At 40.7% G+C, this 25,684-nt stretch overlaps 1 protein-coding gene across 1 annotated transcript in view; it reads left to right on the forward strand.

Annotated features, from left to right (window-relative positions):
• radil (Ras association and DIL domains) overlaps positions 1-25,684 on the forward strand; it is a 141,579-nt gene that overhangs the window by 95,915 nt on the left and 19,980 nt on the right. The window contains exons 6-9 of the mRNA XM_041206925.1: positions 2,342-2,454; positions 10,550-10,784; positions 23,997-24,169; positions 25,144-25,294. Coding sequence (XP_041062859.1) covers positions 2,342-2,454; positions 10,550-10,784; positions 23,997-24,169; positions 25,144-25,294 — 672 coding nt within the window. The remainder of the gene's footprint in view (positions 1-2,341; positions 2,455-10,549; positions 10,785-23,996; positions 24,170-25,143; positions 25,295-25,684) is intronic.

Genomic DNA, 25,684 nt, shown 5'->3' on the forward strand with positions numbered 1-25,684 from the left:
TAGCAGGCCTTATCCAGTTTTTAGCCTAAGCATTGGAAAATTCACTCTGCATATCGAATCAAAAAAGTTACTCTACTAATCCAATTATTGGGCGAGTTTTGTATTTTCACAATCACAGAATCACAGTGCAGAAGAGGCCCTTCGGCCCATCAAGTCTGCACCGACACGTAAGAAACATCTGACCTACCTACCTAATCCCATTTACCAGCACTTGGCCCATAGCCTAGAATGTTATGATGTGCCAAGTGCTCATCCAGGTACTTTTTAAAGGATGTGAGGAAACCCGCCTCCACCACCCTCCCAGGCAGTGCATTCCAGACCGTCACCACCCTCTAGGTAAAAAAATTTTTCCTCACATCCCCCAAACCTCCTGCCTCTCACCTTCAACTTATGCCCCCTTGTGACTGACCCTTCAACTAAGGGGAACAGCTGTTCCCTATCCACCCTGTCCATGCCCCTCATAATCTTGTGCACCTCGATCAGGTCGCCCCTCAGTCTTCTTTGCTCCAATGAAAACAACCCAAATCTATCCAACCTCTCTTCATAACATAAATGTTTCATCCCAGGCAACATCCTGGTGTATCTCCTCTGCACCCCCTCCAGTGCAATCACATCCTTCCTATAATGTGGCGACCAGAACTGCACACAGTACTCAAGCTGTGGCCTCACCAAGTTTCTATACAACTCCAACATGACCTCCCTACTTTTGTAATCTATGCCACGATTGATAAAGGCAAGTGTCTCATATACCTTTTTCATCACCCCACTAACATGCCCCTCCGCCTTCAGAGATCTACAGATATACACGCCAAGGTCCCTTTGTTCCTCAGAACTTCCTAGTGTCATGCTGTTCATTGAATACTTCCTTGTCAAATTATTCCTTCGAAAGTGTATCACCTGACACTTTTCAGGGTTAAATTCCATCTGCCGCTTATCTGCCCATTGGACCATCCTGTATGTATCTTCCTCTAGCCCAAGACGCTCAACCTCACTGTTAACTACCCAGCCAATCTTTGTGTCATCCGCAAACTTACTAATCCTACCCCCCACATAGTCATCTATGTTTTTTATATAAATGACAAATAATAGGGGACCCAGCTTAGATCTTTGTGGTACGCCACTGGACACTGGCTTCCAGTCAACTAAAGCATCCTTCTGTCATCACCCTCTGCCTCCTACAACTAAGCCAATTTTGAATCCACCTTATCAAATTACCCTGTATCCCATGTGCCTTTGCCTTCTTTATAAGTCTCCCATGTGGGACCTTGTCAAAGGCTTTGCTGAAATCCATATAAACTACATCAACTGCACAACCCTCATCTACACACCTGGCCACGTCCTCAAAAAATTCAGTCAAGTTTGTTAGGCATGACCTCCCTCTGACAAAGCCATGCTGACTGTCCCTGATCAAACCTTGCCTCTCCAAGTGTAGATAGATGCTCTCCTTCAGAAATTTCTCCAATAGTTTCCCTACCACTGACATGAGACTCCCTGGCTTATCTCTACAACCCTTCTTAAATAGCGGAACCACATTAGCTGTTCTCCAGTCCTCCGGAACCTCCACTATGATCAGAGAGGAGTTAAAAATTTGGGTCAGAACCCCTGCGATCTCCTACCTTGCCTCCCTCAGCAGTCTGAGACACAAATCATCCGGACCTGGAGATTTGTCCACTTTTAAGCCTGCCAACACCTCCAATATCTTGTCACTCCGTATATCAATTTGCTTAAGAACTCGCAGTCTCGCTCCCCGAGTTCGATACCTTCATCCTCATTCTCTTGGGTGAAGACGGACGTGAAGTATTCATTCAACAGTCTAGTGATGTCCTCTGGTTCCACCCATAGATTTCCCCCTAGGTCCCTTATGGGCCCTACTCTTTCCCCGGTTATCCTCTTCCCATTGATATACTTGTAGAATATCTTGGGACTTTCCCTACTTTTACCATATCTATATCTATGCAGCAATACTAAATCTATGCAACAATATTTGGACAGTACAGTACTGATATCTTTGTAGAGAATAGAAATAAGGGGTTCAGGTTTTAAAGTGTGAAACATTTGTTTAGGGTAAATGGAAATGTAATAAGTTATTAAAAGGTACTGTCTGAAAGCTGGTATCTAAGTTGTTGAAACTTTTGGCAGCTGACAAAATCACAAACAGCTCAATTTTTCATAAGGCACCATTCCACCTAATTAATATCAATTTCAGTTCTGTGATTCCTATGATTTCAGGTGAACAGAGAAGGGCATATTTTACTTCAACTTTGAAAAGAAATCAAAGTCATGGGCGCATATACTTTAAAATTTCTACTGAGTCTTAACTAAAACTTTGATCTTGTTTTAGGTTCCAAAGAATCATTGCTTTCATCCACAATTTCAGTCAATGAAGAAGTCATGACTATTCTGGAAGAAGTGATCATGCATACATTCCAGCAATGCGTGTATTACATCACAAAGGTTTGTTTAGATTACAGTTACACTATTGTCAAAAGAAAGGGAGATTTATAGGACATATTGCTAACAAAATACACATTAATTTTTTTTTAAAAAGGAGCAGACGAATATGTATTTAAGAACAGGATTGATGTTGAAAGGATAAGTACAGATTTAGTTGATAGACCCTACGCTCCCAGCATCATAAAAACATCATACTTGGAATGCAACAAATTCGAATAGTATAATGAAAATTATCACATTTAATACACTAGAGTTTTCATTCACTCACCTATAGGAATGAAGGTGAAATTTCATGACAATTTTATTTACTCGTGCATTTAAGTTGTGGCTGTTCATTTTCTCAAGAGATTAGAAAATTTAGGGAGTTTGCAGACATGACAGATTGTGTATCAAGTGTTGAAATAGCAGGCTCAATGGACAAAATAGTGCTTTTTTCCCATGTTTTTATACGTTGTTATGACTTTTATATGTCCTTGAGATCCACTGATCAAGAACAATGATGGCAAAAATGGACAAAGGAACCAATTTATATAGAATATAAAGCACAGAAAGAGGCCATATGCCCCAACTGGTTTCTGCCTGTATGGCATAAGCCACATGAGTCTCCTCCTACCCCTGTTCATCTATCCATATGAGCATATCCTTCCATTCCTTTCCATCTCATGTGCTTATCCAGCTTCTCCTTATGCATCTTTGCTATTTGCATCAACCACTCCAGGTGATAGCAAGTTGCACTTCCAACCACTGTCTGGGTGAGGAAGTTTCACCTGAATCCGATGTTGGATTTATTGGTGACTATCTTATATTTACGACCCCCGGTTTTGATTTCCCCAATATGTAGAGGCATTTTCTCTACAACCATCTTATCAAACCCATATATTGTTGTGCAACAGAAGATTTAGCGGATTGGAACAAAATTGTTGATCCAAACAGCAATTTAAGTTGTGACCTTGTTGTGCACTGATATTCATACCAAGTTATACTTAGCATCAAAATTGAATTGGAAGAGCCGAATCTCATCATGTTTCAGGCAGACCAATCCAAACAGGTGGCTGGGCAATGGTTAGCCCATGCTAAAAATAATGATATTAATAAATGCAGATGAAGGCTCGGATTTTCGCCAAGTTGGTCTGAGTTGGGAGGCCTTGAAAAATAACAGGCAGGACCTGATTCTGGGATTCTCACCCCATTTCCCATTTCCTGCAAAGGACAAGGGTGCAGGTAGCAAGCCCGCACAAAGAAATCCCGCCCTTGCTGGCTTCATTGCATTCATAAAGAGGGCATCTGGCAACTGTATTCACAAAAGCAGCCTGGCAGACATCTGCTTTTCTGGTTCATTATAAATGCTTTGCAGAGCTCCAAGACAGACTAATGCACTTAGCTCAACAGGCAATGTTGATACCACTGTAATAGGTTATTCTTTCTTTAATGGGGTTTTTCGATTCCTGTGTGTTTACTTACACAAGATTAAGAGGTTTGAAGTAGATAAAAACTTCTGACATTAATACTGAGCAGTCTCTTTTTCAAATGACACATTCTTAGCCCCTATTTATGTTGTCAGTTTCAGGATTATTTCACAGACTTGCCAATGATATATTGGTCCTGTACATAGTAGATACGGGGTGAGTGGGTATGGAGGATGTGTGTGGGGGCAAGGGGGATATGAAGGGACATGGAGATATGGAGAATGCAGGGGAGATACAAAGGGGCATGGGGCATTGGGGTGGGTGAGGATAAGGGTTTGAGGGTTTGACAGTCATGATTACAACTGGGAGATGTCCCAGTAAATGGAGGCAGGCCTTCTAGCTTGCTGGCCTTTCATCCTCCTCAGGTCTGCCTCCAGAGACAGCGGGCCCAACTCCATCCCGCCTCCACCTCCCAGAACAAAAATAGGACAGGCAGGGGCCTCCTTAATGGAGATAAGTATGCAGAGTCCGGAAAATATGGCCCAATCTATGTGGCCAGATTATTCTGTTTTTGGAAACTTATGGTTGCAAGCCTTTGGGTTTAAACTTGACAGTCTGGTTTAAAAGGCAACCACTCAGTCATTTTTTTTAATTGAAAAGCTAACAAGCAAAGTCATGTTTTCAAAAGGCTTTGAAAAACATAAGTGCTCTCCATGTTTTGGAGGCTGTATCTTCTGCACATCAGTAAAGATCAAAATATATGAATATAAAATCTATCAACTAGGAACTGAAAGAAAAATATTCTTCGGTTCATTCAAGCACCTACCTGCAAGATGAGCTTGATATGAAAGCTGAGAAAATTAGTTTTGCAAGGATCATAGTAATTGTACCATATAAAATGTAAACGTATGATTATTTTGAAACTAAATACTTTTTGAATTGATTTAATGTTGTCCATAAAATATATTATGTAGCTATCACAAAATGTTAGTACTACATAATAATTTTATGACTTTAGAATGAATAATCTGGAACCCATAGTTTAGAAATTACAGTTGGCAATATTAGTGGGCAAATGCTTAGCAAGGTCTATTGTCATTCCTCATCAATTAGTCAACACAGGCATCATTCTCAATTTTAGTGTGTACACACCCACTTTAAGATAAAGGGATCATCTGGTAATATTGCAATGATAAAATCTAGCAAATAGGAGCTAGTTTTCACTGCGTATTTTATGGCTTTAAGGGGTTATTTTGGTGAAAGGGTGCAAACAGGTGCCAAATGGGAGCTGTGCTAATTAGAGATGTATGTTTGAAAATCTAGTTTTAGCATGGAATTTTCCTCCTAATTGCTAATTACCATCATTTGAATTTACCTGAACATTCTAAATCAGACACCAGCAGCTTTAGCACTCAGGTGCTAATTAGATACAATTTTTGTAGAGCAGTATATATGGCTCAGGGACCAAGTAAGAGAGCTCGCACTTCTCAGATGTGACACTGGAGGTCCTGATGGAGGAGGGATGTTCTTTACCTGCAGGGGGGAAGAGGTTCACTGCCCTCCTGCCCCATTCTGTTGCACACTTATGGTTGCAAGGCCAGCAAGCTAGAAGGTCCTCCTCCATTTACTGGGACATCTGCCAGTTGTAATCATGACTGTCAAACCCTCAAATCCCCATTCTGCTGCAGCAGCTGGTGCTGCTCTGCCTGGCCTCATCTCCTTCTCCCATTCATTCCTCCTGCAGATCAAAGGGGGACAATTGCAAGATTTCAGTAAGCAAGCACTCCCATTCTCCTGGTAACGTCCTATAGGTGTCCAATAAGGTAGATTAACACAGCACTCACTTTTTTTTTAAGTAAAGTCCTCAGAGAATTTCTGGAATAAATGTTGATATAGTGTTAGTGTCTTGACAAAGTGGTCGAGAAAGTCTCCTAATACATTTCTAAAGTTAACATTAAACCTCCCACAGCAAGTAGTTAAAAGTGATTAAAACCTTTAAGTCGCTCAAAATCCTCAGCAACAAGTTTACTCCTAGTCAGTTGGTCGCTGTTAAGAAAGGGCAGAACTTCCAGTGCTATCCACCAAAATGCTGTGCCGTCTCCTTATTGTTAGCAGGCAGGTTGAGTGCTAATTAGCCCCTTAATGATCGTTCAGGTAGCCATTCAAATTGCAAACTTCAGCTCATTTAAAGGGATGGCAACTTGTGCTAAACGCAGGATATGCAGGCATTTAGCCTAGGCTGCATTTGCTGCCAGCACAGCACATGCGCAGTTCTAGTGTTTCTCCACCATGTTTACTGTTTTAGCGCAGGTCTAGATTTGCAGGAAAAAACACCCGGAGACACAGTGTACTGAATTTAATGGGAATTTTTCCCATTTAACCTCATCACAAATAGAACAAAGTCTCTGGACGTGGGTTGGGCGAGGGGGCAGGTGGTAGTAGGTGTGGGGCAGCGAGAACTCACAGCGTTTAAAGCTATAATTTAATTTCTGCAGTATAGGATATTACTTTTCAAATTTCAGATTATGGGCAGAATCTTTGGCTTGGCAAGTGGGGGTAGGACCCGCTAGCCGAGGTGTAAAATGATGCGCAGTGACGCGGGTGTGCGTCCCGACATCACCGCACATCATTTAGTTTTTCAGTTTGGCATGCGCCCGCCAAACTGTCAAAGGTCTATTAAGTCCATTTAAATATCAATTAAACTAATAAACTGAGCTGCCCATCCAACCTTAAGGTTGACAGGCATGCGAAGAGCCAGGCAGCCTTTGCATTTTTCATGGAACCTCATCCACAGGCACGATGAGGTTTCATGAATGTTTTTAAAGTGTTTTAAAAGTTTTTAATAAAATTAATGGAAATGTCCCAGCTCATGTGACAGTTTCAACTTTTGACAGTTTCAACATTTTTGTTTACCTTTAATCAATGTTTCATAAGTGAAACTAATCTCCCCGAGGCATCTATGTGCCCCAGGAAGATTTCTGCGCTCTTTCGTGCACATGCGTGAAAGAGTGCACTCCCGACTCAAGGAATTCTTCCCCCCACCCCCCCACCACCACCACCCATGCAGGGAGTGCACAGCACTTCTGGGTGCGCATCACACTGGATGGGCCTTAATTGGCCGCCCACACACAACCCCCCCAACGGGAGAAAATTCTACCCTAAATGTATTATGGCCTACCATCATGGTTGCCTGGAACACGTTGTAGCAGAATTATACCCTGTGTGTAAGGATCCTGTGTCCTGGTGATGTCTTGGTGGTGGGGAGAAAATAATTCTGAAAAATTATTTTGTCTAGCCGATCTCATCTGTATCAACATTTTAATAAGATGAATCCCATTTTAATGATCAATTACACATGTTTTTATTCAGGACAGCAGTTCATAATCAGCTCTGCAATTAAGGTCGCAGACCGTGGTTGAATAAATCAAAGCCACACACTGGGGCGCAGCGTCATTGATTTTCTGCGTATGCATGGCCGAATATCGGCAACCGAGTTGCATTGACAGGAGACGCGGTGTTTAGCTTAAGACCCAATCTTTGCCACCATGAATGCTCTTTAGCACGTAAAGTATCTGGCAAAAATGGCCCCCTAACTCTCCCTGTACCCTTGTGCCAAGCTTTGTTCTCTGTGTGGTTTTTGGACACAGAAAAAAGAAACAACTCCCCATGTATGCTCCTTGTTTTCTCCAAAAACTTGCAATGTTTATTTTATCTCTGCAGGCAAGTATACAATCCTCAATATAGCCTGTGTGGGAGTGTGGGGTCTCCAGGTTTTAGAGAAGAAAGAAGCATCCAATGTGTGCAACAACAGTTATCTCAATTCTAAGACTTGATTCCCATGTTAGTAGCAAGCATTGTAGTCATCAGTTCTTCTCAGGAGATGATGGACTGCACCCAGAATGCCTGTATGTCATTTCTGAACATCGCCTGTTATGGCTGTACAAGCCGACTTGTGAGTGGCAGTCCCTTCAGCATCTTGCACTGATGAATAGTGTTGGCTCGAGGTGAACTGATATATTTTTCCTTCTGCAGCGCTCTCTTTTCCACCATCTGGTCATTTCTTTAGTCCCCTGCTTTTTCCACACCATGCCTGACTGCTTGTCTCCAGGCACTCCAGTCAGCAGCAAGGACTTCCCATGTATTGACTCCAATCTCATTCAACTTGAAGTCTCGCTTGCAGACATCCTTGTATCGTAGACATGGACAACACGTTGGTCCTGTGCCAATAGCAAGCGTGCCATATAGCATGTCTTTAGGAATGCAGCTATCATCCATTCAGCTCACATGCCCCAGCCAACAGAGTCGCTGCTGACCCAAGAGAGCAAACATGCTGGGGTTCCCTGCACACTGGTGTATTTCTGACTAGCAGCAAGTAATGATAGCTTTGCTCCTTTCTCATTTTTCAAGTATTATTTATGTCCGACTCCAAAGCGAACAATTGATAAACTTCAATGATTCTCAGTTAACTGGATGGAAGGTGACAATTGGAAGAAAATCATCCCCATTTAAGGGGAAACTACATAAATACATGAGGGAGAAATTAATAGAGGGATACGCTGATAGCTAGAAGAAGTAAGGTGGGAGGAAGCTCATGCCAGTATAAACACAGAGCAGTTGGACTGAATGATCTGGTTCTCTGCAGCATACACAATGTAATTCTATGTAATCACATTATCTTTGTACAGTTCCTGGTAAGTACCCAAGAATGACAGATAGTGGCCTTGGTGACAGCATTCCTGCCTCATCCAGAGTTGGTCTGTGGTCCAGGAGATGGGAGGGGGAGAACTACATCATTTATTCATTCAACTAAAGTACAGAAGTGTAGTTTCCAATGTGCCACATTACTACACATCACCAGTGCCCGGCCCATGGGGCCATCCAATGTTGTAGCAGTTTGGCTGAAAGTTTTATGGGAAAATCAAAGTAAGCTGACTCACAAAAGCTTAATAAGAACCAGTATCTCATCATAAGAAAATTAATTTTGCTTCACCTGAGCACAGGGAGAACTAGTGTGATAAAAGCTGAAGTACTCATTTGCCTGTAGTTCTAGCTGATGTGTAATGCTAGTCCCAGTACAGAGGAAAAGACTTACATCAGTAAATGAGTGAATTACAATCGAAAACCCTATACCAATGTCAGTGTAAAGTTACTTATTTTTTCTGGGGGTAACTTGAAAACTGTTTGGATAAATATCAGTGAGATTACTTTTCCTTAGTCTATAACTATCTTAAGGTTAATATTATGAATGGGGAAATTGCAAAGTGTTGTAACCTCTGCTGCTGCTGTCATCTTCGGCTGGCAGTACACAGGTAGTTTTAATATCTCAACTGTGCAATGGTACCAGCCAGTCAACAAAAAGGAAAAAGCACTTGGCTTAGCAGAAAACTAGAGTACAGGTAATTTAAAACACAAATAAAGAAACATTACCTCCGCAAATGTCACACAATTACTGAGTATATGACTTCAAATGTTCCAAAGGGAAATTGGTTTAAAAAGAACAATCCATTAGTTTTCAAAAGTAGTGTTTTACCAAACTTCTCTCAGTTGACATAATGTGCCTGCCCAGGTGGAAAAGTCCATTTGCTCTTTGAATGACAGTGTATTGGCAGAGGCCCAGTAATGTTGGGGCAGATACTGCTCACAAAGTGTTTCTCCCTTTCAATTATTATTTTAAATCTTTGCATTTGCACTTATTTCAGGGTCCAATGGTAAATGAGATTATCCTTTCAAATCTACAATTTTAATTATTTGAAGAATTTAAATAAATACATTATTTAATCCCAAAGAAGTACAGACTGAAATTCATCATTTATGCTGCACAGTAAATGGCTATAAATCCTAAAAAGAAAATGTGATTACTCAGGGTACTTAGGTCACATTCTGTAAATATCTCCAGCATCAAATGCTATGAATTAATCCAAATTAATCCATGTGATTTATAAGTTTATTTAAGCTTGTATTCTTATCCTTGTGGTTAAGTAAGTTCCAGACATGAGGAATCTACATTCTTTTTCCTTTGTTGACTGGAAAAGACATGGGACAAATTATTGGCACAACTGAATATTCAAACCATTTGGCTAGTCATAAATATTTAACTGACAATTAAATTGGCTTTGCATATTTGAAAAAAAGTATCACATAAAACAGCCTGGTGACTCAGTACTGTAAGAGGTAACTGAGCAACAGAGGCAATGTTCCCAGGTCTTGTGTTGAGTTAGGTGAGCTAGGCAGATCACAACCAGTCACAGTTCCCCTGGCCAGCAAGACTAAGTCCACCATGTGTTCTACTTCTGATTGCTAGCTCTTGCCAGAAAGTGCACTGCTGTGTAAGGATTGGGCTTAGTTTGGATTCCTACCCCCATTAGAATAGCCTAAGACTCAGCCAATAATTACATAGCACAAGAAAACCCCCAAATCATGATTGTAACATGACAGCGTGTTTGGAAATGAACATGCCAGAGATTGTGGTTTTGGATATCTTTCAAAAAAAGGTACAGCTTGTGGTGAGTGCATTCTCAAAATGTTAGCCTGTATGGCATGTGACTATGGCCTAAGTCAGAGCAGATGCAAGAGCGCTGTTAACTGCAAGGTGGACTTAAGTTTAATTCTTGAATGATATCTTTCCTTACCTTGAAAAGTAAATAAGCATGGATTAAATAAAAACATAATTATTGTTTCTTGTTCTACAGTCTCTCTATGTTACACTTCCTGCTTTCTTGGATTGCAATCCCTTCCAGACCAAGAGTGGATATTCCTGGATGAATTCTTCTCTCCCAGAGCCAGTTCGCAACATCATGCAAATATACCAGACAACACTGGACCTTCTCCATCAGTATGAAGTGCACCCTGAAATTGCAACACAGATGTTTGCCTACCTTTTCTTCTTCTCCAATGCTTCCCTGTTCAATCAGCTCATGGATAGAGGCAAGTTTAACAATGTACAGACACCTTTACATGGCATTACAGCACAGAAACAGACTATTTGGCCCAACTGGTCCACTCTGCTGTTTATGCTCCACATTAGTCTTCTCCTAGTCCTCTTCATCTAGTTCTATTAATATATCTTTCTGTTCCTTTCCCCTTCATGTAATATTCTAACTTCTTCATAAATGTATCTATCAATCATTTGGTAGTACAGAACCTGAGTATTGCTGAAAAAAGTTTAGCAGTTAATTGTTCCCTGGTGCATTCTCCATTGCAACGCCTCTACCAATCAGAGTTCACTTTCCAGCTAATCAGTACTCTCTTCTCATACAGTATAAATTGTTGTTCCCTTTACACTTGGTATTCTTGCTTATCTGTCCTGATGGGTGCATGACAAAAATCTTTGACAGCATGTCTGTTTTTTCAGCAATACTCAAATGCATCTATGCTATTCACTTCAACCATTCCGTGTGGCAGCAACTTCCCCATTCTCACCACCTGCATAAGAAGTCTTTCCTGAATTTCTTCTTGGATTTCTTAAAGACTGCCTTATAATTATGGCTCTTAATTTTGTTACCCTCACAAGTGGAAACATCTCTATGTCTACCATAACCAACCCCTTCTAACAGGTCATAATTCTAATAGATCACTTCTCTTTTCTAGAGAAAAATCCCCAATCTGTTCAATCTTTCCTGATAGTAATGCTGCTGGATTGTTTATAAGGGCCAAGACTTTTTCCAGACAATAGAATAAAGCTTGTGTAATGAAACATGAGAGTTGATGTGGCAGGCAGTCTTTAATAATGCAGTTGTTGCCTGCAGGTTATCTAGAGACCCTGCCTGTGGGATTAATAATGCAGTGTAACTCTATCCGTACTATCTGTACTGTGTGGGAAATATCTCATTCCATGTGCAACCTGCATATTCGCACTTGCCTGTGCTTTTGTGTACAACAGATGTATAATAAAGTACAGGTTCAAGCACTGCACAGAGAGAAAATGTGGATAATCCATAAAATACTAATTTCTACTATCACCCAATGAGGGAAAATCAGTGGGGAAATATCAGAGCGTTATCGTTGCTGTTCACTTGACAGTGTTTCTGGCTGGAAAGTCTCTATGTGTAGACGTTGCAAAAGGACAGGTCAAAACTCAACTATATTGCCTCTGATCACCAAATACATACCAAAAGACGCAATCTGCACCTGTTTTTACAGAATAGCAACTTGGGTTAGGTACTGAAGCACAACCAACACCTGTGGTACTTGAAGGCAATTCCTTTTATTAAAAAAGATGAAACATTTTTTGGAGAGATATGGCAGTACTCCATATTGGTGCTTCTGTGGACTAGGCCACGGGTGAAGAAAGTTAACTTCTCAATAGTTTGAAAGAAGTAAAATGATCACCCCCCCCACCCCCCACACATCAGTACAAATCCCTTCAGATCTAGGGACAGAAATATTCGCTTGGTGGGCGGGCGCACACCCGACCAGCTCAAGTGTGAAATGATGCGCGTTGACGTTGGCTGAGCATGCCAAAGTCAATGCGCATTTGCGCGATAGTTTGGTCAGCAGGCGCACGCTGGAGCTGGCAGCATGCCCGCCAACAGTTAAAAGGCCTGTTAAACCCACTTAATTATTAATTTAGATAATTTTTTCGCTGCCTGTCCAGGTTGGCAGGCAGTTTGAAAACCTCATCCAGGGGCTGGATGAGGTTTCCAAAAGCAAATAGTAGTAATAAAATTTTATTTTTAAAATTTAATTAATAACATGTCCCTGCTCATGTGACAGAGCCGCATGAGGAGACATGTTTCATTGCATTTTTATTTTTTTAATTAATTTTTAAAATATCTCTTCATCTCCCTGAGGCAACTCCGTGCACAAAGTTCACACTCAGCCCGCTCGCCCTCCTCCCCCCGCCCGCACAGGCAGCCTTAATTGGCCTGCCAGTGTGAAATCGCGGTGCGGTGCCGATCACAGGCGGCTTTCCAACCACCCCACCCGCCCCTGCCAAGCACCCCCACCAAGGCCAAAATTCTGCTCTATGTATCTGAGCAACTTGGTTAAGAGAATTTAGGATGCAGCTTGCTTACAACCTTGACTGCTGCAGAGAGAATAAATTAATATCTGGAGAAATGCAGGTGTGGTGTTGGTGGGGGTGGGGAGCACAGAGAAAAATCATTAGTGTTTGAGCAGAATGATCATTAGCTGCTGGGTTCCTGCAGTTCAGTTACTACAAGTACATGTTGTTGTGTTAAAATATTCTTTTGCTTTTGTACAGAAAGTGCATGCAGTTTATTTATAGCATTATTGAGGATGACTCCCTTGGGATGCCTTCTCAACAGGCACTATTTCTCATTGGTCTTGCAGACAGTGAGCGCAGTAAATGAAAAAATGGGGCCATAAAAAAAACCACATCACCCAATATCACCACAGCAGTCTGTCTTCCACAGCATTATGTTCTTATTAGCTGTTCTAAACGGAATCTTGCAAATATGCCCATCATTTGAATCGTGCCAAAACGAATGGGAGATATCATGGAATACCTAAAGGAACATCTGAAAATCATTATTTCTGAATACATTCTGAATGTATATCTAAACCAATGATCATAGAAGAGTTGCATCGAGCTGTTTTTCAACAGATCAGGGAGTTACAGAATCTCTTTAAGGTGATGGAAAATCTGGTCTGTACATAACAGCACAAAATGAACAGAATCAATGAATAAAAGCAAGCAAGCAAGACAACAGCTGCTCATACCATTGCAATCATATTGGAAAAAAGAGGTGCCAGGGATTTAACTCATTCCAAATGAAATTTGAATTGGTAGTGGAGTTAGTTTAGTGTCAGATCCAGGACTAGCAGGTCTTTGAACCCCATGTGAAATTCAGTTTGTGCAGTCCAGGCTGTGTTGGACTTGCATTCAGAAAACCTTTGGTTTAAACCCCAGCAGAATATATAGCGATGGAGCAGTATTCCTCACGTTTTTGCTATGTTCCTGGTTGTTCAGCAATGAAAATGGGTGGCGGTGCCACACTCAGATAGTCATTTCATGAAGCCAAAATTATGGGCAGTGTGCTTGTAACATTCTATAATGTATTGGTGGTGGTCAGTGTTTCCCACCACCAGTGGGTACTGGGGCAGTTACCCAGAGAGGGAAATTTCTATGGTCTTACTCCATAACCTGACTTCCCATAATTAAGCCACAGTGCAATGATTTTAGAATCCCAATTGTCAACTTCCCCCCAGGGCCAGTACATGTAAGGAAGCAATTCTTTGGGTGTAAGGGAGATAAACTGAACTAAGCATAGCTTAAATAATTGCTAAAAATTATAATTAAAATTGTTTTAATTTTAATTTCCTTATTTTTCCATGATAAATTATAAATTAAATATTTATGTTTCTGACTGAATTTTTCTTTTCTCATACTTATTCTACCAATAGTGAATGACCACAGGCTTTTACCCTTCCATTGGGAGTGATATGTTGATGCTTTTCTGTATGACTCTTAACAGGGACATACTGAATGTAACTTAAAACTGCACCAAGAACTGGACTTATGGATTCAGTTTAATGTACAGTTGGAACCTTGGTTTCTCAAAAAGCAGCAATTACTAAACAAACTGCACAGTATTTGGATTGCTTTTTCTTAAATAGATTTCCTATTGGATAAGATAAATAAAAAAATAAAGTTGAGGTACTTAAAAGGTTGATATCCTCAAAGTAGAAAAGTCACCTGGACTGGAACGGATGCTTCATAGGTTACTGAAGGAACTAGGGCCAGAATATTTGCGCCCAACTTGGGAGAATTTGCAAACACGATTGGGGAGTAAGTGTCCTGGATGGTCTAATTTTCATTCTGGGGTGGCTGGCCAAGTGTTGATGGGAGTTGGGCCCGCCGCCTCTGGAGAGGGTTTGGAGGCAGCCACAGGAGCTGCTGGTTGCGGTGGCTAACTGTACCACCCCTCAACCCCCACACACTCCCCATGCCCTCTCCATGCCACCTCAGCCCCCCACCCACCTCCCATGGCCCCTCATATCTTCCTTGCCTAACCTGTGTCCCTCTACCCACCTCTTTGGCCCTTTATGACCCCTTTGCCAATCTAGTGCCAACTCATGCCAACCCAAGGCCATGCCCACCATCCTTTGCCCATATACCCTCCATGCCAACTCACCCAGTATCCACCATGGACAGGCCTCAGTTCCCAGGCTGAGATGAAATAACATAAAGCTCGATATGTCTATTACAGACTTCATTTTTATAAAAACAAGTCTCATTCACAAAGACCATTCATTACCTGTACATTCCTTCAACTACGCAATCCCTTATAAAACAAATATTTCATTCAAGTACTTAATCCCTTATAAAAAGCATTTGTATTCATAACCCCATATCAAAGACTTTATAATCAGTTGGAGCTGTCAATCAAACTGTGAACTAACAGGCACCCCACTGAGATAGTGATAGGTTGTGAAATCAGTCATGCAGCACAAATCTTATAATGATCACCCTCAGGTTTATGTCAACAAACAGTGAAACTGCAGTTTTTTTTTAAATTAAGGCTCGGCAATTTAAGTAAATTGATAGGTCCAATCAGCTTTGCAGTTCCAATGAGTTTATCCACTTCTTATGCACATTCATGTATACTTTTAAAAACCCCAAAGGGCACCAGTCCTCTTCCACGGGATGCCTTATTCTCCCAAAGGCGTCCCTGGGCCTATCCAAAAGGGTACACTACCTCTGCAAAGAGCTCTGGCAGCTGTAGATCTTCTCCTGAAAGGTCTAAATCCCACAAATCATGTTTTGGACATCCCACTGATATAAATTGCATCAGTTTAAACACAGCTGCATATGTCCGTGAGCCACAGATGTACAAACTACAACCTGCCCCCGTCCTCCTCTTGTTGAAAATGGTGGGTAGAGAGTTCCGGGCCAGGACTTCCAGAATCAGGTCTCCAGCGCCATTTTGGCTAAGTCAGAAACCCTCTCTGCCTTCACAAAAATTCAGGCCCAAGTGTCAAAATTGTGAAGGCTTTGACCACAATCTTCAAATCCTCCTTGGACATTGGGATGGTTCCAGAAAACCGGAGGATTGTTTACGAAAGGGGAGAGGGATAAATCCAGCAACTAGAGGCCTGTCAACCAAACATCAATGGTGAGAAAACTTTTAGAGACAACAGTCTAGAACAAAATTAATGGGCATTTGGAAAATTGTGAGCTAATAAATGAAATTCAAACAAATTTATTAAGGTAAATTGTGTTTGATTAACTTGATCGAGCTCTTTGGTGAAATAATATAGTGGTTGATGCAGGTAATGTGTTTGCTGTGTATATGCACTTTCAAAGGGTGTTTAGTGAAGTACCTAATAATAGACTTGTTAGCAAAATTAAAGACCATAGATTAAAGGCACCATGGTTACAAAACTGAATAACTGACTGAAGGCATGGGGTGGTGCTGAACAGTTGTTTTTCCAGACTGGAGGGAGGCACATAATGGTGTTCCCCAGGGTTGATATTGATCACTGCTTTTTTTATATATAGTGACCTGGATTTAGATATACAGGGCATAATTTAAAAATTGGCAGAACTTGGAAATGTTGTAAACAATGAAGATAGTAACATATGTCAGGAAGACATGGACAGACTGGTGAAATTGGCAGAACTTGGAAATGTTGTAAACAATGAAGATAGTAACATATGTCAGGAAGACATGGACAGACTGGTGAAATTGGCAGACACATGGCAGATGAAATTTAACGCATTGTGAAATTATATATTTTGATATGAAGAATGAGGAGAGGCAATATGAGCTATTTTAGAAGGGATTCAGGAACAGAGACCTGGGTATGTAAGTACACAAATCTTTGAAGGTGACAAATTGAGAAGGCGGTTAATAAAGCATGTGGGATTCTTAGCTTTCTTAATAGAGGAATAGATCCTTCAGCAATGAAGTCACGTGAACCTTTATAAAACACTGGTTAGGCTGCTGCTGGAGTATTGTGCTCAATTCTGGGCACCACGTTTCAGGAAAGGTGTCAAAAGCCTTGGAGAGGTTGCAGAAAAGATTCATTAAAATGGTACCAGGGATGAGGGACTTCAGTTATGTAGAAGGACTGGAGAAGCTGTGGTTGTCCTCCTTAGAGCATAAAAGATTAAAAGGAGACTTGATAGCAGTGTTCAAAATGATGAATGATTTTGATAAGAGTAAATAAGGAGAAATGTCTTCCAACTGCAGAAGGGTCAATAACCAGAGGACACAGATTTATTACTAATCAGATTTAAGGTAATTAACAAAAGAATCAGCAGTGACATGGGGAAAGATTTCTTTTACACAGTTGTTGTGATCTAGAATGCACTGCCTGAAAAGGTGATGGGAGCTGATTCGTAGTAAGTTGCAAAAGAGAGTTGGTTAAATAATTGAAGGAAAAAGAATTACAGGGCTGTGGGGAAAGAGCAAGGGAGTTGGATTAATTAGATAGTTCTACCAAAGAACCCGCACAGGCACAATGGGCTGAATGGCCACATTCTGTGCCGCATCATTCAATGATTCTACATTTATCTGGAGGCTCCTTGTTGGTTAACGGCTTCAGAGGTTTTATTGGTTTATAAATATGGCTCTTACTAAAATATTAACTTGGTGATCACTAAATATTCATGTAACATCTCTTTGTGTTGTCAGTCAAACTGTTAACTATATGTTGTAGTTGGTCAATTAGTTCATCATCTTATAAGCAAAAGGATTTAATGAATTTCTTTGGGAACAAATTTTAAAACAGCTGTCAAAGTCTTTAAAAAGGAAATGGCAATTGAAACTAACATGTGTCTTGTCAGGAACTGGTTGGTTCAAGGCCCTAATCAGGTTTGGAGTTCATAATGTAACATGGCAAGCCAGTGCAATGAGGGAGACCTGGATTGTCCTAGGTCTTTTCTCATAGACAGGATGTTAAATTGAGGTTTCATCTTGCTTCCCAATGTTAAAAATCAAATAGCACCACTTAAAGAAAGATAGAGCTTTGTCCCAATGTCCTAACCGAAATTCCAACATCAGCTGATGCCACCAACAACACACTAACTGGGCATTCATTGCATTGTTTATGAGGCTTTGCTGGTGAAGAATGGCTGCCATAATATTAAGTGCTTGAGAACATTTTATTATTGTAATGCTATTATTATTAACATTTCTAACCACTCAGCTTTCTTTGCTGTGTACCAAATTGCAAAGGAGAAAATAAGCATGAATTTGTACTTGATGCAACTGGCATGGGATTTGGGATGTTCCTCTGGTAAAGTCTCCTTTACTACCTCAGTTTTCTTATTATTTATTGCCTATCCCTAGTTGTCCTTGAGAAGGTGGTGGTGGGCTGCCTTCTTGAACTGCTGCAGTCCATGTGGTGTAGGTACACCACAGGGCTGAGTTTGCCGTTGTCGTTTCCGGTGCCTAGGTCGACGCCAGGTGGTCCGTCCAGTTTCATTCATTTCTTGAGACTTTGTAGCGGTTTGATACAACTGAGTGGTTTGCTAGGCCATTTCAGAGGGCATTTAAGAGTCACCACATTGCTGTGAGTCTGGAGCCACAGGTAGGCCAGCAGATTTCCCTAAAGGACACTAATGAACCAGACGTGTTTTTACAACAATCGACAATGGTTTCATGGTCATCATTTTTATTGAAGTCAAGTTCCACTATCTGCCGTGGAGGGATTTGAACCAGGGTCCCAAGAACATTATCCTGGGTTTCTGGATTACTAGCCTAGCGACAATACCACCACACCATCGCTACCAGGCGATAACCTCACTATAACCTGTGGGCAGAATTTTAGGGGCCCCCATTGGTGGCTTTGTAAGCCGGGAGACAGTAAAATTTCCCGGATGGCCTTCTCACCGCCTTCCTGCTCACCTCCAGCTTGTCTTCCAGGGGGCTGGTGAGGCATAGGGTTGTCCTCGCCCCACTTGAGGTCCCAGTATTGATGCTGGTGGGAAGAGGTCAGGGACAGTAAAGTTGGGGGGGTGGTGGGAGAGGGGAAGCCCAGCAGGTGACCCTCCTCGGGCCTGGGATGGGAAGGGAGTGAGGCACCTCCCTCAGTGGCCAGTGGCCCCCTTTCCACATCAGGGCCCCCAGAGTACTCCTTCTCCCGCTCCCTTTCTTCCCACCTGGCCTGTCCATTGATATCACCCCAACCCTCTTCCCACTGTGCCCCCCCCCCCCAAACCAGGCCTCCCCCCCCCAAATCCCACTGTGCCTGCCACAAGACCCCCACACCTACCTCCATCCTGGCGTCAGGACTTAGGGCTAGATTTTTGTCAAGAACATGGGCATTGGGAGTCAAGAATTAAGGTTATCTGACAACTGTATCAAGAGAAGCAGTTTGAACAGATGGCCAGGCATCTGCTTTTTTTCCAGATAGCCTCATTATGAATGCTTGGCTGTGCTCCAAAAATGGTAATGGACTCAGTTCAGCAGATGTCTGTTTACTCTTTTGTACTCTCTTTGTGTGGTTGACAGGTTTATTAACTTTTAATAACCGGACCTTCCTTTGCCTGTGTGTCAATCTGACTAATATTAAGAGCTGTGAAGTGGATTGACGGTTTCTTTAGTAGGACTTTCATTGCCTGTGTTTGATTAACAGCTTTATGAGAAGGTAAGAGAAAAATGTTTTTCAAGGGGAATGTTGAATGCCTAATTTTTTTGGGTTCCTGTCTCGGGATTAGGGTTCCCCATGGTTTATGACTCCTCTGAGGTGCCATGAACTACGTCCCCAAATAAAATGAGCCTGACTCCCTGAAAGTAATGGGGATCTGAAATTCCCACCCCCACAATAGAGTCAACAAGGCCAGGAATGCTGCGTACAGGGTCACTAACCGCACCCTTATCCTGCGTCAGCAAAAATTGCTGGAAACAGGAAGGGGAGAGGGAATGCTGGAATCAGCTACCTTATGGCATTTTTAAAGGTCTTCCGCCTAATTACAACACAAACGGAGGCATGAAAATCAAGGCCAAAGATGCCTGTGGACTTCTTGTGGTCCAGCAGTGGCCACCTCTCCCAGCTGCGTTGTTGGGACTACAGATTGGCTGGCAGCTCTCTGAAGCAAGACTTCTTCCCAAGTGAGGGTCGGAAATCTCACCTCCAGCCAATTAATGTTTATAAGCATTAAATTGTGGCAGGGCAGCCAGCATCAGTGGGGATGTGTTCCTCGCCGACATTTTGGGTAGCAGAGTGGGAAACCCATTAAATTCTGTCATGTGTGAGAGTATTGTACAGAATTAATAAATGAGGAAAATTAGAAGTTATTTTCACACAGAAGGCTATTATGACTTATAATTCTGTTGAGGCAGAGACTAGAATATTATTTAAAATTAAATTTACTTATTATTTGAAAAGAGAGAATATGGAAGGATAAAGGAAATGGCAGCGAAATTGAATCAGATTAATAGCTTCCAGTTGATATTCTAGTACACGTACTAGCACTGATGCAAAGAACTGAATGGTCCCTTTCTGTGGCAAAGGAAACACCTATACATGGAACATAGGAAATAAAAGCTGGACTAGGCCATTTGGCCCCTCATGCCTGCCATGCATGATGACATCTGCATTGCTGTATCTAATATATATTTCCATAGAACAGACAGGTCTTTCTCATTCTCAGAATACTGTAATCTCCCAACCCCAATCCAAAACAAAATATCACAGAAATTACATAACTTTTAAAGATAATGGTTTAGTTTCCCAGTAAAAACATTAGAGATCAGGTCAAGACAACCAGTTCAAACAGTAAGCAAGCCTGAGAGGTCCTACTTCCTTTGTGACCATACATTACAATGGCATCCTAGCAATCAGATTTTCTTGTTTTTTTTAAAGATCCTCGTGCAGAATTCACAGGCCAAAAGTTTCATCTGATTTCCAAATGGTCAAAGTGCACAAGTTGACCGTATGTTGACAGACTCAGACATAAATATTTCATTTTCATTGGAGCGTATAGGAAAAGTTCTTATCCAAATATGGTAATGGAATGGTAAATGATGCATCTTGCCAAAGAATCATACCGTTGGCTCCATATACTTCAGCAAGTGAAGTTTCCCCATCCAGCAATGTCGTACAAGCCCAGTCAACTGCATGTTTGGAAATGTTCAAAGCTAGAATTAGTCAAAATAAAATTCTGTGAAGAGTGGTGGAAGAAAAACACTTCTTTCAAAGACTGGAACCTGGCATTCACAGCATCATTAATTTACAAGTATTTAAATATCCATTGATTTTTGGATACATCAGATCAATCAGTAGGTTAGATTAGTTTAGATAGTATTTAACTCTTTCAGTATGAAACATATCTTTAATTGTAAATAGGTTTTCATTCAGACATTCAGGTCGCTCAGTTAATAAAACTCAATGTGGACTGAGCCATACAAACTAGGAAAGTCATAGATTTGATGCTTAGTAGGTACTGTGTTCAGCTGATCTCAAATAATCATTGCAACAGTTGCACTACAACTGGCCCTGGGCAGGAAGGCTTAAGGAAGGTAAGAGTAGGAAAATTATATTGCCAGTGTTCCTGGTCTTTATTGATATCCATTGACGCCTATTGGGAAGGGCATGCATGGGCATTGGTTCAGAACAGGATCAGGATCAGTTAAGATCACTACCACATTGTGCCATGTCTGGGTCAACCTTAGTAATGTATCAGAGGACAGTCAAAACAAATGGAGGAGTCAGCTGAGGAAAGGAGGGAATAAATAGGAAGAGGGAAATTACTTTTAAAAAGTACAGTTGTGGCTAAACTGTTAAGCGTGCTCTAGTTTGTTAAAGAAAGTCCACAGAAGATGTAAAAGTTAACTGTTGAAAGTATATGTAAAGCAGGTAAAATACAGAAGAGGAAAACAACTATTGATGTGAAAAATGTTTTCTGGACTGCCTTAGATTTATGTAAACTCACAAGTATGTGTTAAATGTTGAGATACTAAAGTAGAATATGAATTAGAACCAAAATACAGTGAAACAACGAGTAAAGAGATGCACTGGTCTAGTTTTAAGGATGGGTTGTGTTCTGAAACCTATGATGAAATGCCATCTTCAATTCTGTCTGAAACGGGCACAAATTTGGTAGAATGATCAGGTTGCCAGTGTCAGTGAGACTCAAACAATTTTCAATTAGGGTTTCATTTACATGGTTGTGGGAGGGTAAGGAATCAGCTGGCTTCTTAAATCAACAGCAGCAGACCTGAGTATTCATGAGCCTAATAAGAGCACCTTTGCTATACCCAAAAGAAAGCTTAAACACTTCCTGGGCTGTTTTTGAACCATCTCCCTTTAAGGACCACTGCCTAGGCCACTCAACGTGTGGTACATATGAACAGAGTAAGCGCAGTAATTGTGCCTCTACTTCTGCATTTTGAATGTACTGACTGGGAGCTTTGTTCACTTTTGATGTTGCATGACTAGCCTGATGCATTCCATTGTTCTTCCTCATCTTCAAAAAAATCAAAGATATATGGAAATTCCTAACAGAAAACAAATTGGAGGTCACTTTGACTTTGTGTGGTAGTGTAAAACAGGTCTTAGCTAATCAGCATTCTTTTTTACATCTCTCCTAATTTTATATTGCTGACTTTAATGGAATTAAAAATCAGGAGAAGTAAAACCATTCACTATCACCCATTTTACACTGTTGTATGAAGTCAAAATCAACCCTATTGTGCTTTGTGATAAAGAGAATGAGAATCCAAAATTTGACAAAATTCTTGGACTGAGAAAAACAAATCTCCAAAAACAATTCAGAAATTACTTCCTAGCTCCCATTATGAATGTAGATGCCAGATTCCCTGCTTCCTCAAGAGTGCCATACACCCAGGATCTGCATTTGGATGAGGAGGAGGAACAGCGCCAATGATTGTAAATGGGGTGCATAATGTAAATTGTTGTCTCATCAAAAATAGCAGACAGCTTCTGCTGATCCAGAAATGATCCAAGACTTCATCAACAAGATTCAAACTTTTTAAATACCTCTTTGAGAAGTTAATATCTATACATTGTCAGTGACAATTATAAGGTAGAAAAGGTGACTAAAGGAAAATGCTCAGATCACATAATTCTGGACACAAAGGTTTGCACATGGCACCATGGCTCAGAACAATATCCTTTCTACTCAAGTATCTCCTTTCATACAGAAAGGACATTGACCTAAAGTAGCTAACTGTTTCAGTCTGGTTTTGAAGCACTTTGAGAAATGTATAAACTGTAGCTAGCTGAAAACTGGTGCCTGTACCCTAACCTTCTGCATAAGCTACGTCAGTCATTTGATGATGCACTTCATTCTCAAGCACACCAGTCATCTATCGATTTGGGTGGGGAGGTGGTGGTGGTGGTGGGAGGGGAATAAAGAAGATTAAAACTTAAAATAAATGTAATACATTGGAATATTAATTAACTTGTAGATGTATTAAATAACTGGTAGCTTTGATACTGTCATAAGGAATAGTGCTGGTTGATGTTACTGTTTTATTTCCTAAGCTAAACAAAAGAAGAGTTCCATAAAAGGACATTTGTAATATCTTGGGTAATTTTCTCTAAGGCTACCCGTGTGCTGGACAGAAACATAAGGACATTTTTATATTTTACTTCCTACTGAGATGACAGATGATTTTACGGTTTCAGAATATAATGTTGTGATAGTCTGCATGACACTATTGAGAAATATTGGGTAATTATAGAAACTATCAGTTGGGCATGAACTGGTTTGTGGAGCCAAATCAGATGGTTATTTTGACACCACAGAGGTAATATAAAGACCTTTACAAGCCTGAGGAGAAAGGTTTGTTTCTTTTCCTATGCTAAATTAACTATTTTACTATTTTAACGATACAACCCTGTTTCCAATACATAAAAATGTCTTCAGACATGAACAAATCTACACTCAGTTAATATTGTTCAGACAGGTCTTAAAATTAACAGTGTGGAAACCATGCCATGTATGTAATAGAAGGTTGTCTTGTGAGGCTGGACAAGATATAAACGGTCAAGACAACGTAACCAGATTTCTACACTATCTCCTCCTAGTCATATCTGGCTGAATGTTGTCACTAGGGACAAAGTGGAAAAGTGATCCTCTTCTAACTACAGTCATCCATCATCTCGAAAGGCATCATTTACACAGAATATACAACTAAACTGGAGAGGTTCCAGAGGTTCTGCTAGCATACTCGATCATCTGTGCTTTCTGTTGTACAGGTTCAAGGCAAAGTTTCTTTCACTGGTCAAAAGGGGAACAGATGCAAGCTAGTCTTCGCCTGTTGCTGGAGTGGATTCGAAATATAGGAATGGGTAACATCGCAGATGAATTTTTTTTCAAATTCGCTAGTGCTGTAGGGCTTCTGGCTGTCCCAACATCTTGTCTTATACAGGTAATGGCTTCTCTTTTAGTACATTAGCTCTTGCAGTTATAGTCCCCACCACTTAGTAACAGATCAAGGTGGCCTACCACAGTTTACCCTACAATCATTTCGGTTAAGGAAGGGATTTCAATATACAGGTAGCGAAGTACTTAAAATGAAAGGCTGTATAACAGGAAAGTGAGTGAAACAAAACCTTTAACTATACCAGTCATTACATATAGCAGGCAAATTGCATTTGCAAACTTGTCCTCTATAAAAAGGTGAGGGCTGAACCAATATAGTGTTTTCTTTCCTCCATATCTATTCAAAGCATTACAAGTACCTACATATTATTGTATAAATATAACATTTATTAGGTAATGGGTTTCTCTCCATATAAGCAGAGTTGGGGGACATATCCATATGGTTAGTGCTCACACATATTACTAAGTAAACTCATCTATCATTGGCCATCTTGAAGGGGTTTCAGGAAAACTTGGTCTCCAGGAGTTTACATCTCTATAAAATTAAAAATTGGTGAGTGATCACAAACCCCTGCCATATTAATACTATACATATTAAATATCAATGAGAGCGAGACAAGAGGGGTTTGTTTGCATTTTGAGAATGAATTACCAGATGGATGTGAAAAGAAGGGAGGTTGCATTTTCTCACAGTAAGAGGCACTGGTTATCCACAAATTATTCCTGCTCAATAAGTATGTAGATGGGTTCTCAGTCAGAACTGTACATCGTAAAATGATTTTTATAAGTACACAGTCCTGAGAAATGCATTCTGATACCTGCAGGTCTGCAAACATATCTTTACACGTTTCCACCTGCAACTCGTGGGACAGATTTAATACACAAATGATGCTAAGGGATTTCAGACAGCATTATTATAATTGCTATAAGTGATACTCCTAAAGCAACCACTGTGCAACCTTCCCATCCCCAAGTGCAACCTCCCTGTAGTGATTTATACTTTCTCATGTTTTGCCATAGTCCAGCTGGAGTTGCCTCAAGAGAGAATTCCATGCCCTAAATACGTCCCAACTTCTTCACATACTAACACACTACCAACTAGCACCTGGAGTGGGCCCCATTGCAGCATGGCAGCCAAGTGCTGAAGAGAGAGAAACAACTTATAAAACAGGTAAGGTCAGCATTCCCGGTGAGAAGGGGCAGAAACAGAAATTTTGCAAAAGCAGTGTTTTTAAAAGAATGAAAGATAGAAAGACATTATTATAAGCCCTGCATCTTATTTTTTGCAGTTGTTCAAGATTATACTATGCTTCCACTGGAAAGAATGAGTGCCTGTAAATAAATTGTGGAAAACTATAAAAATAAATATATTTGCATTACGATTTATTGAAAACACAATGTTTGAAACAGGCTAATAGAATAATATTACATACATAAATGAGATAAGAAACTATGCAGTGTCATTTAATTTGTCTATATAGTATACCTATTTTACAAAAAAATAGTTGTTATAGCTACTGATGAATAGCAGACTTTACAATCACTTCAAACCGTGTTTGTT

Source organism: Carcharodon carcharias, chromosome 15, assembly GCF_017639515.1.
Source record: "Carcharodon carcharias isolate sCarCar2 chromosome 15, sCarCar2.pri, whole genome shotgun sequence".
Classification (NCBI taxonomy): Eukaryota; Metazoa; Chordata; class Chondrichthyes; order Lamniformes; family Lamnidae; genus Carcharodon; species Carcharodon carcharias.